General features: G+C 34.5%; 1 protein-coding gene across 1 annotated transcript; it reads left to right on the forward strand.

Annotated features, from left to right (window-relative positions):
* The first annotated feature begins 12,774 nt into the window (after positions 1–12,774).
* LOC108867073 ((R)-mandelonitrile lyase 2) lies at positions 12,775–17,422 on the forward strand. The gene is made up of 5 exons (XM_018646877.2): positions 12,775–12,931; positions 14,760–14,894; positions 15,019–15,678; positions 16,087–16,924; positions 17,096–17,422. The coding sequence occupies exons 2-5, from the start codon at positions 14,792–14,794 to the stop codon at positions 17,145–17,147; spliced, it is 1,653 nt and encodes a 550-aa protein (XP_018502393.2). The 5' UTR covers positions 12,775–12,931; positions 14,760–14,791; the 3' UTR covers positions 17,148–17,422.
* The last annotated feature ends 454 nt before the right edge of the window (positions 17,423–17,876 follow it).

Here is a 17,876-nt window from a genome sequence, read left to right on the forward strand (position 1 = left end):
CCGTCGGCCCTCTCCCCTTAGTCAGATAAAATAGGCTACAACACTTTTAATGTTTTTCCTTAATAAAAAAAAATAAAGAAAAGATAGTACTAAGGACTTGTCACTTAGTACTATAGTCTAGTAGTGAATTTGAATCACATTATTACTAGTTCATTGTGAGGCTAAGCCCGTCCCCGCACGTTAGTGTAGATAATATCGTTTGTTCAAAAAAGAAAAAAAATGACCTAATATGAATATTGATTACAAAGTGTAAATTAATCCAAATACAAAGGAATGAAATTATTCAAGCACAATTAGAAATTAAAAAGTTTGGATCAAAGTTGGCGGCCCTAATTTTTTGAAAAAAGAAAGTCCAAATACAAACGAATAAAACAAATAAAATAAAAAACCTAATGAAAATGATTTTAAAATTTTAAATTTTAATTAAAGAACATTTAATGTTTTTTTTAATAATAAGGACAAAAAAAAATAACCAAAAAAAAAAACTTAAAGAAAGCGCGTGCAACTCAAACCCAGTTGCCAACTCGCTGTCTCTCCTACCATCCCATCACTTTGTTTTGCAGCAGTCCCTTCTAACAAATTTCACAGCCGAGTCTCCTCTATAGAGCAGCAATCAGGTGAGGCACGATCCAGACGGACTTTTCAAGGCCTTCCTTGAGCACTACTACATGTTGTTTGATGCCAACTGCGGCTAATCTATACCTGGAAAGCTCAATGTTGAGCTTAGAAGGTCAGAAGATCCAAGGAATGCTCTTGGGTATATTCGTTTCAGTACAAGATGGAATGTATATTTGATTTGGCTAATCTATACCATGAAGGCTCAATGTTGAGCCTCGAAGGTCAGAGGATCCAAGGGTCACAAAGCATCATGGCCAAGCTTACCAGCCTCCCTTTCCAGCAGTGCTTGCACTACTGTGATTTTGGCTTTTGTGATCGAGGTTTAGTCCTCGATCTGCTTGAAACTTGATTTTGGCTTTTTGTGTTTGGGTATTTCATGAAGAGAAAGTAAAAAAGGAGGAACAACTGGATATCTCATGAAGAACGCTAAGGGCATGGGAATCACCACCATCATCACCTTGGTTGTTGCTCAGAGGATGTAGCAAAATCGGAGAAGACACTATTTCTAAAATTGAACAAAAAAATGGACCAAGAAAGAGACAATACTAATGAAACTTGACCTAAGACACTATTTACGAAACTATATCAATTGCTATACACTATTTATGAAACTAGATCAAGAACTAGACACTATTTATGAAACATGACAAAGAACTAGGCACTATATTTGCAAGTGGACCAAAAACTAGACACTATTTATGAAACTTGACCAAGAATGAGACACTATTTATGTAACTGTACTAATTACTATACACTATTTATGAAACATGACCCAATAACTAGGCACTATTTATAAACAAAGAACAAGGCACTATTTATGAATATGGACCAATAAATAGTGTAGTACCGTTCAGTTTCATAAATAGTATAGTACCGTTCAATTTTATAAATAGTGTAGTATTGGTCAGTTTCATAAACAGTGTTCAGTTTCATAAATAGTATAATACCGTTCATTTTTATAAATAGTGTAGTACCATTAAATTTCATAAACCATGTAGTACTGTTTAGTTTCATAAACAGTGTTTGTGATGTATGTGCGGTGCGGATCCCACGCATCAAGTTTTTATTATTTTTTTTTATACTAAAATTGTGTCATTTTCATTAAAATTTAAATTCTTTTGTCCTTTTTATTAAAATTTAAGGGTTTTTCCATTAAAATTGTAAGTGTTTCCTTTTAAAAAAAAGTTATAGCATGGTTTTTTTGTTAAAATAAACATAATCTAAGTCATTTTCATAAAAGTTCTCTTTAAACTATGCTACATCAGATAGTTAAAATTTAAAATTTTGAATATTAGTTAGCGCATTAATATTGCAATTGTTTTCTAATTGTAAATAGTAGTCAAAACACAGAGGAGTGAAATTATGCTAGCTCAGTTAGATTTAAAAAGTTGTTTACGAGTTGGTGCCGAATCAACCTTCAGAAATAGTAGGACTAAGGACATTTAATATTTAATATGGTAGTTGCTTACAAACTGCAGGTACCAACAAATACAAACGAATGGAATATTCACAGGTTTTAAAAATGTAGTATACTAGTTGGTGCCCTAAACTTAATGAAAAAGAAAATAAAGATTGAAGTATCAGTGACACCTAAATATGCTATTGTAGATAATGGCATGCATCCTTTGCCAATTCAGTTTTAGGGATGACAATTTAACCCATTAAATCTGATCTTCGCAAGTAACTGATCCGAATGTGGTTCGGTTTCAAGCATAAAATTTCGGGTATTTTACGGTAATGGGCAAACATCGGGTAAATTTTTCGATTTCGGGTTCGGTTATGGTTATTGGGGTATCCGCCACAAACTCATACCTGAAACCGAACCATTTCATTTATGAGTAAAAAAATATAAATATTTATTATATGAAAAGGGGTTGTTAATCATCATGCATTATTAAATATGAAATTAATTACTTACTTTTATACCATTAATAATAGGAATTATATGCTTATAATTTTTAAGAGTGTAAATGTTTTCTTAGTAATATAAATTTTTAATATTACTTATTAGCTGCATTGTATCAGTTGTATTAATAATAGCAATTTATTTAATATCCTTTTTTTTAATATTCTTCATTTAGTTAATAACATAAATAAATATATAAATATCATAATGGGAAAAACCGTTCTCCGATAAAAAATTCGTCAACCGACGGGTTCAAGTTCAAGAAAAATAAACGGGTTCGGATTTAAAAATGGCACATCCAAACCCAATCCGTCCCGCTATCATCCCTATTCAACTTTCAAACCCCATTGGATCATGACCAATATACCACTGATCAGCTTGTAAAAACCATGTCCTATGACACATATATGACAGCTACTGAGCAATATAGTATTCATGCAACGTCAAACATCTTCTTGGACTTTATCGTGCTCATTCCTTGGTCGCAGGTATAAACCTGCAGGTCAGATCGAGGCGGCGGAGACCTCATCGGCTTATGTGACTAAATAATGGATTAGTTTTAATTTGTTGACGGGTGAGACTAATTGTAGTGTCCTAATTAATTTGCTTCGTGCTGGGAAAACTCAATCAGTGGGCCATATAGCATGACGATTTCAACACTAATTTAACAAAAAATATGTATGTGTTGTTGTAAGTCGAAATCACAGGCCAACAAATCTCCAATGACTCATTTATTAATTTGTAATAAAAATGAGTGAAATTGAATTGATGATGAATGGAATAGAGGAGGAGGTTAAAATGCATTTTTAAATCTTTTCGGCTTTCAAAAGTGTGGCATGCCATGTCAAAATGGACTTAGCAACCAGCCGCCTCCTTGAAAAAAAAAAAAGAAAGATAAATAACAAGTGAAGAACGGAGATTCGTATGACAAAGGAAAGTGCCTTGGATCTTCAGCGGCCTAGCGGGCATTTATATAAGAAGGAATAAGATACAGCAAGTTGCACGAAATCTATGCCATTGCATTGCGCGTAAGAGCAACTTCACCGGAGGCTAATACCCGATGGACAGGCGACCAAAAAAACCCAATAGTCTTCCTCCCTTGCTCCAGCCCATGGGGGCGATTGGGCTCGGGGGAGGCCGGTTGGACATGCCAGTTGGGAATCAACAGCCCGAGAGCCTGAGGGCCAGGTGATGTCAGGCTGACGTCAACCACGATATTAAAAAATTTGCATCAGGCGCATGTCGTTCACGTGCGCGTGGGGGTGTGTCACCTACAGCTTTTCAATCGGTGGGGCCCACAGCGCAGAGTTCTGAAATATTACCGTTGGTGGGGCACCTGGCGCAACGTCGTCCGTTGGATTTCAATGGATAAATTTTTTGGACCATTGGATTTTCAACGGTAAAAAAAAAATTCAAACCTCCCCCCAACGGCTAGATGACGTGGCACAATATCAGTCATTGTATTTCAAATCAACGATCCACGTTATTCGCCTTTAAAAATTAAAAAAAAAAAAAAAAAAAATTCAGATATGTAACCGTTGTGTCATGTGGCATAATCTGGAGGGTTGGATTTCAAATTTTTTTTAATCCAACAACAAAAATTAATTAAGTTAATAAAAAATGTTAAAAATTAAAAAAAAATTGATTTTACTTTTCTATAAATACCTTCTCATTATCTTCTACCTTACAACACAATTTCATATTCTTAAATACTTTCAACCACATTCCAATCTTTCTCTCAAATCTATCCTCAACGATTATGAAAACGTAACGACATGTGGCATGACAGCATTGGATAAAAATTTTATCAAAATCTATCACTAAAAATTATGTTTTCGGATAATGACACGTGATACAACAAGAACAATTAAAAATCTTATCTGAAATTACAAATAAAATTATTTTGAATTATTTTATAAAATAAAAAATACGAATATTTTATTGCCTATTACCATGGTAATTCAGTTAAGGAGTGGAGATGCAATAGGCAATTGTTGTTCATTAAAGGTAGTTATTGTTCACTGGAGGGATTCAATAGTAAATAGCCCTAGGGGGCCTTCGTCACGCTGGAGTTGCTCTAAGGAGTTGTTTGAAATAGCTTCAAAACCGAAGGCAATATTGTCGTCTTCGGTAAATCTTGCCTCTTTTATGATTTTAATGTTCTCTAAATTTGAACTTTGTTTCTTTAACTAACAATATAATCCAATATTACCAATAAACATGTTATTGTTGTTAAGTGCAAGAAATGAAGGGCCGTGAATAAGTACAGAAAGGAAGGCTAAGTTTGTAAAAAAATGTTGGTTTATCACATCGACTGCGACAGCTTCTTGGCTGTGTAATGAAATTTTTGTGGCAAATGAAATAAAATACGAGTACAAAAGAATTATTTGTGTTAAACGAGAAATTAGGTTACAACCTCTTATACAAAAACTTGATCTTCTGATTCGATCTCCAAGATGCAAAATGTATATGTAAGGTGGTTTACCCGATGGTCTATTGGTATTCCTCTTCACTTATAAATGAAAGGTCCTATATTCGATTCTCGCCAAACGCAAATTTATACCATATTATTGCTAACTCATTGTGAGGCTTAATTCACTCCTCCAACCCCTTGGTGTAGATAATATCGGTTGATCAAAAAAAAAAAAAAAAAGCTAGGGTTGGATTAGGTTGTGTTTTCTTGATCTCAAAAGGGAGAAAGGACACCCTTTTGAAGTTAGACCATATACTTGTGAGATATACTCCAACCTCTGGAGTAAAACTCAAATTTTAAGTTTTAAACTTACCCCTACTTGCTCAAACTCTTGGGGCAAATATGCAATTTTGTTGGTTATTTTAGTATATAAATATTTAAATATATATTTATAAATTGTTAATTAATTTATTTATTTGTGCAGGTTACGTAGCCCTAAAATGTCAAAATTTTAATTTGTTGGTGAATAATTATTTCACCGAAATTTACATGTCTACTAGTGTTTGTTGTTCATTCCCTTCAATCTACGACACATACAGTCTCTCTTATGCTTTCCTCTTCCTTCTCTGCTTTCTTTTATGCTCTCTATAACTATCTAGTCTATCTTAACATGGGATATTAGAGTCAGGTTGACATTACAATGAAAATGAAATCAAAACCCTAAATTTAGAGTTGGGCTCTTTCTACTCCACATATGGAGCTCAAAATGATAGTCCTTTTTTTTTTTTTTTTGTGGGTATTTGTGTTTTAGAGCATTACTCCAACGGAAGTCCCTATTTAGGGCCTCTCACCACCACTTTTGAGGACTTGTTAGATATTTAAAGGAAATTTTTGTGTCACTAAAGAAATATTGCTTTCAATAGGAGAGTTCTTATAGTAGAAACCCTAAATTTGAGATTCATATAATTTCGTCCCCTCAATGGGCTCCAACGATAAATAAGAAAAGAAACCCATATTAAATATGAACCGCTGATTTTGGTAAAGTATCGAGCTCGAATGGAGCTCTGGAAGTCGAGCCCAGGAACCCGTCAGTTTCAGGCCTCACTAGGAAGGCAAGTACGCCTGAACTCGTGAGCGCGTGAGGCTACGTGTGGTGCTGCAATGCTTGGAGCATGGAGCACACACGTCTTCCTGGAGGTATTGTGTAACGGTTGCGCTGACGACTCAAGTCGGCTCGTGCAGTGATGCATGGCCTCTTAAGGAGCCGTCTCGTGACAATGCGTGTGGCGGCTTGTAGGGGAAACGGATGTCCCTTCTTAGGTTTTTTGATGTCCGGATCTGACTACGAAGTCCATTTTCCCAAATTCAATCATTTTAGTAGGGTTTTTACTAATTGGTCCTTTTATGTACTTAGGTGTGTTTGTTAGTGGCAACCCTGTCTTCTAGTTTACACGGCTTTTCAGCGATGAAGTATATGTGAGTGGACCCCTTCTTAAAATGCATGATTTTAAATGCTAGGATTGCATACATGAAAAAGCATGGTTTCTTGATTTACATTTCATAAAGGATTTATGAACTATTGCTTTTACGCCTTTCAAGATATTATGGATTTGTGAATATGGTTTATGATATGATGATTTGAGCTAGAACGCTCCTATGGATTTATGATATAATGCTTGAACTTTTGAGCTCCGATGATTTGATATGAAAAATATGATTTGTGTTTTTTGTGCTTATTTAATAGGTAATTATACAACACATACACACAACACGAGTATGTATCTATCTATAGCCAAAGGACATAGTTGATGAGTAGTGAAATATTTATGACATACTCCCATCGTCATTGGCAAAAAAAATCAGTGTTGGACAGTTTCACTAGCCACGACTAGTGTCGATGTATTATGTACCTTTTCTTCCCTGGCATGACCCAGAGTCATACAGCTTCACATTTGGGTGATGGGGCCTACCATATTTCTTTACTAGCATAACCCAATGTCGTACAGCTTCACCCTCGGGTGATGGTCATGCCTTCAGGCGACTATGATACCCCTAGTTAAGTACATTATCTTATGATTTACGAAGGTTTTATGGATTTTCCTTCGGCCGACTATGTTACCACTCTTGAGCATTGTTTTATATATACATGTTTTACGATGGTTTTATGGCATGTTATGGTTTTCAGATAAACCTACTATGTAGTACTATATTGGGTTTTCAAAACAGAGGGTTAGTATGTTCAAAAGAAAAATGGTTTTACTTAGTATTATTATTATAAACCTTGGTCCACTCACCATTTTGTTTTGTGCCCCCTTCAAAACTAAGAATCGAAGCATACAGTTCCAACGTTGAGGCATTCTCGTATCAATAGCTCCGAGTCCTCCTTTTGGTGTAGGGCCCCCCTTTCTTTGTAATCTTGTTATTATATAATGCTCCTTTCACAGTATTCTTGATTAGTTGTATGCTCTGAATACGTTCCTGCATTTGCATATTTTATTACATTTAAATTTACATATTTTATTTACATGCACTCTTTCTTCATAACTTGCATGCATGTTAAAATGGCTTCATCACCCTCGGGTGTTGGCCAACACATGTCCATCCTGTTGTTGGAGGATATCAAGATTGTGGCGTGTTAATGGGCTAGCAATAATGCGGTTCAAATTCTCCTTTGGTGAGATATGAACCTAAGACCTGTCACTTACAAGTGAAAATAAATAACAGTAGACCGTAGTGATATTTCTAACCCTTTTTAAAATCTTTGAAAAAATACCTTTTTAAAATCCCAAAGAAAAAAGACAAAAATAAAATGTTCCTCATAAATTTTAACCTTTAATGAAGACAAAACTCAAATCACCAGTGCAAACATTCATTTCGCCTAAAATTGGAGACATCGCTGGACTGAAACCTGCAATACTAAAAACGGAAAAAATAATCAAGTATTCATACGAATCAACCCTACCTCTAAAATTGCAATTAAACAAGGAAATTAAAATAGATATAGATAAATGAGAAGGATCAATCTCTTATGTTAATCTCGGTAAAACATGTAGTAGACATGGACGTAGCTATATTGGTTAGAGGGAATATTGTTATTCCTATGCAACCACTTTCGAATCTCCCACCTCACAATTTAGATTAAATTAATGTAAAATATATTTTTCACATAAATTTAAAATAAATAAAAAATATAAAAAACCAAAACTTGGAAACAAGTAAAGAAAAGGCTAAAAAAGCGATACAAGACCGTAAAAGAGAAACCGGGCCAATACTAATTTGAATCTATCCTGTCAATACACAATACAAGAATTGATTTTGTGCAAGAAAACTGTTGCATTTGCATACCTCTTTAGAACTAAAAAGATTTGGATTTTGGCCAAGATAATTAAACATTTCTGTATTATGTACTCTTCTTAGCTAAATATATTTGGCTAGCCTGTTTTTCATCCAAATTATTCGGACAAATCTTCTCTGTATTCTTAAACAGGGAGAATAATTGCTTTTTTTTTTCCTTAGAAAAAAAAAATAAAGAAATTATATATACTAAAACTCAGTTTCCCAACACTGTTCATTAACAGTGATTTGACGAATTTGCCCTTCCAGCTGTTACCATCTTCAACCTGTTTCCCTGGGTTGCACAGTAAATTTACTAATTTGCCCTTGATGTACGCGTGTAGGTCATCGTGGCTTTTCCATTTGTTTCCAGAACAAAGCTTTTTCATTTGTCCCCAGACCCTGAAATTGAAACAAAAACCTGCATTCATCCAAATCAACCCTACAATCCTGAAACCAAAATTCATCTAGATCGTTCCAATCTTCAACCTCAAATGGAAATCATAGAGTATCGTGAATGGCTCGCCTTCCCTATCTCAAAAACGAAAACATCTCAGAAACTTAGCCTTCCCTCTTGCAGCTGAATCTCGTTCGGATTCGAGGAAATTTTTGAAACCCAGAAAAAGCTTGGGTTTCCTGGTGAGTTCTCCCATTTTAGGAAAGATTGATGGGTTTGGTTTCGTGGATTTTCTTTGTGGTCTCTACTTCGACGGCCATTCTGCATCTATTTAAACCCACGATCTTTAAATATGGAATAAGGAATGGTAGTATTAGTGACACCTAAATATGCTAGTGCTTACTAATCTATATATATAAAGCCAACAACCCCTTTTGGGGTCACAAGCTTCACTAAAACGTTTTGGACAAAAATGCCCCCAAAACAAAAAAAATTCAAAAGCAACCCAAAATAATGCACCAAATAATGTAGGGATATTTTCATCATTTTACCAATATTTTTTTTAATAATTAATTTTTCTGTACATTTTTTTTAATTAGTACCTTACAATAGGCTAGCAATAATGTGATTCAATCAATTGTTCATTAAATATTATTTTCTCTATTTTTAAACACATTCAAAACATCTTAAGAGACGTGTAATGCCAGTTATAAAAAATGACTTTCGCACTCGCATAATAATGTGATTAAATTAGTTGTCAAATGATTTTTTTTTTTTTTGAACAAACGATATTATCTACACTAAGGGGGAGGGGGTATGGTTAGTCTCACAATGGGCTAGGTTAAATGTGATTCAATCAGTTGTTTATTAAATATTATTTTCTCTATTCTTAATGTAAATTCAATAAAATGTAGATGAAAATTGAAAGACCAATTTTATTTTGTGAATTCAGCTGCTTTGATTGGTTTGTGAGGGGTTTTTTTTAGCATGATCTAAGATTATTCATTTACTTCAAATATTTGACTTTCCTTTCGTCAATTCACGCATATAAATACATTTAAAACGTGTAAGTCACACGTAACACGCCATGATTCAAAAAATACCTTCTGCACACGCATGAATGTGCATGAAGGCTAGTTGTAGATAATAGCATCCATGCTTTGACATTTCAGCTTTCATACCCCATTTTATCATGACCAAATCTACTACTGATGCAATGCAACATCAGCTTCCACTTGGCCAATATTTTCCTACCTGAGTGATCAGCTTGTAAAAACCATGTCATATGACATATCATAGATTTGGATCTCATTCGGATTCAAGTTGTAGGGATCTTCACATCTTAACCGTTTATCGTACGTCGTGAAGTTAGAAATTATTTTGAATTTATTTATTTAAAATTAAACGTAAATAGAACCTAATGAAAACTGACCATACGATGTATAATAAATGATCATAATATGAGAATTCTTAAAATTCCCGAATATCCTTATCCATATGTCCCAACTATAGTCAACTGAGCATTTTACTACTCATGCAATATCAAACATCTTCGTGGACTTTATTGTGGCCCATTCATTGGTCACGGTCTAAACCTCCAGGTCAGATCGTGCGACGTAATAGCTAAGAAATTAATACAAGAAAACTTTCATTTCTCCTCTTTCTCTCTGAACCTCTCGAACCTCTCCTTCTTCATACTTTCACCTGCTACATTTTCTGTAGACTGACAGAGACCTCATTGGAACCCGGGACTAAATAATGGATTAGTTCTAAACTTCTAATTTGGTGACAACTGAGGATAAATTGTGTCCTAATTTGTTTCGTGGTGGGTTAAAAACATCAATCAGTGGGCCATATAGCACGACCATTTGAATAGTAATTTGATAAAAATATTGTATGTGTTGTTTTAAGTCGTAACCATCGACACCAAATGTCCAAGCGCAGTGGTGGACACAGCATCGCCTACCACTTTTAAATATACAAAGGTGTTTGAACTTAATTAGAATTCCACGCCACGACATTTTGCGCTTGGTTGAGTTTTCATGGGGTACATGTCACATTTATCAACTATTTACATTTTTTTTCTTCAAGGGCATCTTCATCCGCTAATTTCAACCAGGTGCGTTCTAAATATGTTGGATAAGTTATGAATGACCACAACCCCACATGTTGACCATGACTGGAAGCACTCATTTCTTCAATCACTGGAGTTATTCTCACTCATGTCCGTCGCCAGCCAAACGGTGCTGCTCGCTGGCTTGCACGTTTTGCTCTTCTATCAGCTCAAATTGTAATTGAGATAGCGTTCCTCGCGACCTGATTTCAGATATTTTGTTTGAAGATCTATCATGTAATTTGCTACTCTTTTGAAATAATAATCTATCGCCTTTTCATAAATTTAAAAATAAAAAAAAATTGTTTTGTGAAATTAAGTTGTTATCTTTAACTTTTTTGTTGTGATAGAAAACAAAAATATATTTTCATCAACTTTTGATTGACAAAGAGAATTTCATTAATGTATAGTTTAGATAATTTTAAAAGAATATTTAAACTGGTAATAATAATAAAAATTCAAAAAAAACTTGGTGAATGAAAACTCCACTTTTATTGAATAATAATTGATAAAATAACACACTTAAATGTCATATTTATACCACTTAGTATTACGGTCTAATGATATTTCTCTATACTTGTAAGTGAGAAGTCTTAAGTTCGATTTTCGCTAAAAACAAATTTAAACCATATTATTGCTAGCCTAAACTCATATATTCCTCCTTAGTATAGATAATATTGTTTGTTTAAAAAAGAAATCATATTTATAACACCTCTTAGGCCTAGAAATTCTTTGGAGTCCAAATAAGAATAAAATTAAACAAATAACAGAACATCAAAACGTCCTTAAAACTTTAAAAGCCCATACATCATTGCAAGGCGATGAGTTTCATGTGCATTGCTAGTCTCTTTGAAACAATAGGTAGTGGGTCAAATCGGGCACCTATAGTTCAAATCTAGAAAGGTTTATTCCTTCTATTTGATTTTGTGCCTTTCGAATCCTCAGTGATTAATCTACATCAGTCTAAATCTCCTTCTCCTACACTTAATTGGTGAGACTTCTTTTGATCTGGTTCATTCATATTATATATCATGTCTTCATTTTTTTTCCTTCTCTTTTTTTTTTTTTTTTTTTTCAGTTTGAATAGATAGGATAGGAGGGCTCACAACTAAGAAGTACTCTCAATTTAATAACAAGAAGTCAAAATGATTTGATGAAAATCAAGGGTATTTCTGTCATTTTATTCTTATTTAACGGAGATTTTTCACGGAATGACCAAATTAATAGTGGACAAATTCAAGGACCACTTTTATCGATTTCAAATCTCAGGAACCAAAACGATGAGTCATGCCAATCTTAGGGACCATTTTAGCTACAAAACCTTACTATAAACAAAGTTTAGTTTGAACTTGCAGAATTCCATGCTGCGCCGTTTTTCGCTTAGATGGAAACAATTAGAGTGATTCTAGGTAGACCAACTTTTTAGATCAAATTTACAAATTATATGATGTCACCAATAGAAAATAAGCAAGTTAATCCATAGAAGTGATTCCCGAGTTTGCCACCATCAATCCTTTTAGTTGTTCTGTGAAAATTTTTGTTAAATAAGGACCAAAATGATAAAAATGATGTGATGAAAATTTAGGATATTTTTATCATTTTAACCTTATTTAATTGAGATTTTTTTAAGAAATGAGCAAAATGATTTGAAAAGTAATCTGATAAAGAAAGTGTATGTGTTGTTAAGTAGTAAACCCCAAAGCCACCAAACGTCCAAGTGCATACTGGTGGAATAACTATGTATATAACCAAAGTTTAGTCAAAATTGCACAATTCCATACCGCGCCAATTTTCACTTAGATGGAAATATTTTATGTACTGAATTCACACAATTGATATTTTTATCATTTTGTCGCTACTTAATTGTTCTCAAGAACATTTTACGAAGGACCGCAATCTCAATGGTGGTAGGTAAGATAATGCAGGCCCAGACGTTCTTAGAAGTCTAAGTAAGACTAAAATTAACAAGTGAAGAACAAAGACTCGTATACTAAAGGAAAGTGACAGATGCATTGATGCCTAGTATCTTCAGCAGCCTAGCGAGCATCTATATAAGAAGGAAATAAGATCACAGCAAATCTACGCCATTGCATTGCGGGTAAGGAGTTGTTGGAAATAGCTTCAAAACCAAAGGCAATATTGTGGTCTCGGGTAAGTCTTGTATCTTCTATGATTTATATTTGCTCTAAATTTCAAGTCTTTTTCTTCACTAACAATATAATCCGATATATTCAATAAACATGTTGTCATTGTTATGCTCTTTAAACTATTTTAACACGGTGAAGTGTCTTGTAATTCAATCGGTTAAAAGTATTTCCTAGCAGTTTAGGTTTCGTATTTGAATCTTCTTTTACATTGTTTAATGTAGAGTATCCTATCATTTGTATAAAAATAAATAAATAAATAATAATTAGAAATTTGTCATGGTATAACTTTTGCAAAATGAAATGTTGTATTTTTGTTTTTAAAATTGAAGAAAATAGGAAGAGAGTAAGAGATAACATGAGAGCGAGGACAAAAGAGAGAAATTATAGAATGGTACTGTAGTACCACGTGGCAAGGCCAAAGATAGTACTTTTTAATCATATTAAGACACGTGGAATTGTGAATTGAATAATCGGTTAATAATTTATTAATAATGCGGTTAACTCTTCACCGCCTCAACTTCGTCGGTTGTCTTCTCTCTCCTCCCACATGACAATTCATTGAAGCAAAGCTCCAGACTTTCATTGGAGAAAAGCTCCAGACCTTGAAGGTTGCTGCAAATCGACAACTTTCAATCCTTCCACTATTTTGCAACTGCAAAAAAAAATCTGAAAACTGTTTCAATTTTCCAAACCTTCAAGATTGCTACAAATCCAAAAATACAATTTTTCATCCTTTCACTAATTTTCAGCTGCAAAGAATCTGTAAAGTGTTTCAAGTTTCATCTTTTGATTTCTTGTTTTCATTGTTTCGTGTTCCTCTTTCTAAACTGTCGCCGAGGGGAACCGAGAGGAGTTTGACGAAAGTGAGCGAAGAGTTCAAATAAAAAAAAAAAAGTTTTAGCCCTCACCGTCGGTTCTATGGTGAACAGTCGGGATTAAGTGGTCCAGAGGGTCCATATGAAATTTGTCCGGAGAGGATCTAATTCCGTCGGCCGGTCATTATCTAAACAACAGAAGAAGGACATCGAACTCATCTCTCTCATTCCCGTTTAAATATTAACAGTGAGGAAAACCCAACTCATTTCGGACACGGACCTCCTTGATTCAAAAGTCCCATTTAAATTTTGATCAGTAGTCATTCACCGGTGGAGCGCACGGATGACGAGGTTCTGCGACAGAAAGAGGGCAAGGAGGAGATGGACGAAGAAGAAAGAGATGAAGTTAAAGATTTCTTGAAGAACAGAACTAAGAGAGAAGAAGCCGGAGAGGTTTCAGATTTATTGATAGTTAATGAAATAAATAAAAAATTATAAATATTTATATTATCTTGCAATTACACGTGTCTTAATCTGATTAGTAAGTCCTTGCCACATGGTACTACATTGCCCTCTATAATTTATCGAGAGAAGGAGGGAGGTTTAAATTTATTTTTTATTTTTAAAAGATGTTAAAATTATTTATAGGTGATGCTTAAATAAAAAAACAGTAAGATTTTGTTTTGTGAAATTATGTTATTATTTTTAATTTTTTTCGTTGTGATAGAAGGTTAATTAGTCTTTTTATTTTCTTTTGATTGATAAAAAAAATTCTATTAATACGTAATTTAAATGAATTATTGTTATTAGTTAAAATGCTATAAAACGATATGATGGGAAATATAAGAGTTGCCAATAACAAAATTCGGCACATAAAAGACAAATTAGGTTGCCAAACTGTTTTTCTCGTCCCATGTAGAGCTAAAATTTACAGTTTGGATCTGAGAGTAATTTCATTTCAAAAGTCTTTTCTTGAAGAACATGAAACTAACTTTGCTTTTAATATTTTATTTTCAGGAGAAAAACATTTATATTGTTTCGAAAATAATATGGAGAAATCAACAACTGCTGCTATATTATTGGTCTTGTACTTTTTTGTCTTGTGTCCTCAACCAGGGATTCATTCACTCGCTCCTTCATCTGCCGTTCCTGGTACTAAATATATTTTGAAGGTCGCATTAATTCTTTGAAGTAAATTACTGTGACAAATAATTTAATAACAAACTATTCTCTCTATATAAACTTTTTTCCTCATCTCTTTATTCATATAATGCAGATTCTAGCTACTTGAAATTTGTACGTAACGCAACTGATCTACCATTACAAGAAGAATATGACTACATTGTAGTTGGAGGAGGCACGGCAGGATGCCCATTGGCAACAACTTTATCTGCAAACTACTCGGTGCTCCTTCTAGAAAGGGGCGATATTCCAACAACGTATCCAAATCTGGCGAGTGCCGAAGGGATTCTTGCAAATTTCATGCAAGAAGATGACGGAAAGACGCCTCTCCAGAGATTTGTATCAGAAGATGGTGTAGCTAATGTAAGAGGACGTATCCTAGGTGGGACAAGTATGGCCAGTGGTGGTGCATACTCAAGAGCTGACAGTAAATTCTACAAGACATCAGGAATTAAATTGGACATGAACTTAGTCAATAAGTCATATGAATGGGTTGAAGACACTCTCGTATTCCGTCCGAATTTATCACAGTGGCAATCTGTTGTGAAAGATGCATTGTTAGAAGCTGGTGTTCGTCCAGACAATGGATTCACTTTGGATAGCATTGAGGGAACTAAAATCTCGGGTACGTTGTTTGACAATGGTGGAAGAAGACATGGACCTGTGGAACTGCTAAATAAAGGACATCCGAAAAACCTGATAGTTGCAATTCATGCCACAGTAGAGAGGATCATTTTCTCTTCCAAAGCATCAGGTATACTAACGTTCGATATATACAATTAAAGGCCATTGAGATTTCCATCTTTATTTTTTTTTCATTAAACCACTTTAGATTGGATTTTGATTGAACTCTGAGTTTGATCTTGTATATATGTTGCTTATATATTACTGTGAATAGACATGTGTAAGTACATTAATATGTTTTTAAAAACAAAAATCAAAGCTATCAAATCACAGTGGTGGAGGAGAATGTTGTTTTTGTATTATGGCATGGGTTCATACCTCATCGGCTTCTTAATCTAATATCTAATCTAACAAATTTATCGTTTTACAATAAAAAAAAATCTATCATGGAGTTAAAAACAAACATATTTGAAGGATTTGAATCTATTCTATATATTTAATTGTAAATATGTCCAATTCTAATATCAATTTAATGCAGATCCGTCAGCTAAAGGAATCATATACAGTGACACTAACGGGAGGTCTCATTGGGCATCGATACGTGGTAAGGGTGAGGTTATATTGAGTGCAGGGGCAATTGGGAGTCCTCAGCTTCTACTACTTAGTGGTGTTGGCCCAAAGCCCTACCTTACATCTCTTAAAATCCCAGTTGTTCACCCACAACCTTACGTTGGAAAGTTTATGCGTGACAATCCTCGTAGTAACATTATCATTTTGCCCCCAAATTCAGTAGTACCTTCTTATTCTCAGGTTGCTGGTTTCACAAGTGAGTTCGATATAGAGTCTATCTCTGGCACGCCATATTCTACTCAGGCCTATAGTATTTTCCCTAATCCAACTATTCCCGTGACGATAAATGCAAGTTTCGGGTTCTTTATGGTCAAAATTAGAGGACCCATATTGTCCCATGGTTCTCTTAAACTGCAATCATCGTATGATGCCAAAGTAGCCCCAAATGTCAAATTCAACTACTTTGCAGAAGAGGCGGACCTTTCTCAATGTGTTAATGCCATGGGGAAGATGCGTGATTTATTAAAAACAAACGCATTGAAACCGTTTAAGACTCGAGATTTGCCAGGTTTAGAAGGTTTTACCTTTTTTCAACCATCTTTATCAATGAACCAGTCGGATGATGCATCTTTTTGTCGAGATACGGTAGCCACACATTGGCATTACCATGGTGGATGCTCCGTAGGAAAGGTAGTTGATGGAGATCTCCGGGTCACGGGGATCAAGGCATTACGTGTTGTTGATGGATCTATCTTCAATTCATCACCAGGGACCAATCCTCAGGCCACTCTTTTGATGTTAGGCAGGTATGCATGTTACGTGCATTCAAATAAAACCACATGGACATTACCTGTACATAATACTACTTTAGTTTCCAATATTTAACTAAATAATAGTAACTAAATCCTTAGTTTGGACGTGAATAATAAGAATATATTGTTGTTGTTTTCCCACTCCAAATTTTGTTTTTTGGGCAGGTATGTTGGCCTTCGAATACTGGAAGGAAGATCAGCAAGCAAGGGGCGTTGATCATAATTCAACATTTCAACCGTATATTGGATATCTTTAAGATTTTGATTAATTTCTCATGTAATAGGTTGAAGATTATTCAACAATGTTTAGTGTTATGGTCAATTTGTCATGTAATAAGTTGAAGACTATTCAACAAGGTTTAGTGTTATGGTTAAATTGTCATGTAATAAGTTGAAGATTATTCAACAAGGTTTAGTGTTATGGTTAATTTGTCATGTAATAAGTTCAAAATCGAAGCTAAAGGCACATTAATGTTAGGGAAATTGGTTCAACCCTATTGCAAAGCCACCAATAAAAATTAGTCCTTCTAAAATTCAATCTAAAATCAATCTGCACTATGCCTCTTTGACGAAAATACCCTCAGTTTAAGGCCATCTCCAACCGAAGGGTCCAGAGGGCTAGAGGGTCGAAAATAGCCCGAAAACAGTCTCTAATCAAGGGCTAGGCCAGAGGGCTGTGGAATCTGAAAGGGCCCCACGGAATCGGAGAGGGCTAAAGGGCTGGAGGGCTGGCTGTAAGCAACCAGCTAGCTAGCCTGGCCAGAAAATTCAGTTTTCCTGTCGGTTATAACCGACAGGAATGCTTAAGAAAAAAATTCAAATGCAATGGCTAGCTGACGTCAGCTAGTCGTTGCATTTGATTTTTTTTTTTTTATAGTTTTATTATTATTTTTTATTTACAAAATTTTTCCTATAATTTCTATTTTTAATATTTTTTTTAAATTCT

The sequence above is a fragment of a genome, unplaced genomic scaffold (genome assembly GCF_019419815.1).
Source record: "Pyrus x bretschneideri cultivar Hongxiangsu unplaced genomic scaffold, Pyrus_bretschneideri_v1 Contig39, whole genome shotgun sequence".
Classification (NCBI taxonomy): domain Eukaryota; kingdom Viridiplantae; phylum Streptophyta; class Magnoliopsida; order Rosales; family Rosaceae; genus Pyrus; species Pyrus x bretschneideri.

Coding starts and splice junctions, on each gene's coding strand:
- LOC108867073 (XM_018646877.2), top strand. CDS start 14,792: ATGGAGAAATCAACAACTGCTGCTATATTATTGGTCTTGTACTTTTTT. Junction 14,895..15,018: donor TCCTTCATCTGCCGTTCCTG/GTACTAAATATA, acceptor CATATAATGCAG/ATTCTAGCTACTTGAAATTT. Junction 16,925..17,095: donor ACTCTTTTGATGTTAGGCAG/GTATGCATGTTA, acceptor TTTTTTGGGCAG/GTATGTTGGCCTTCGAATAC.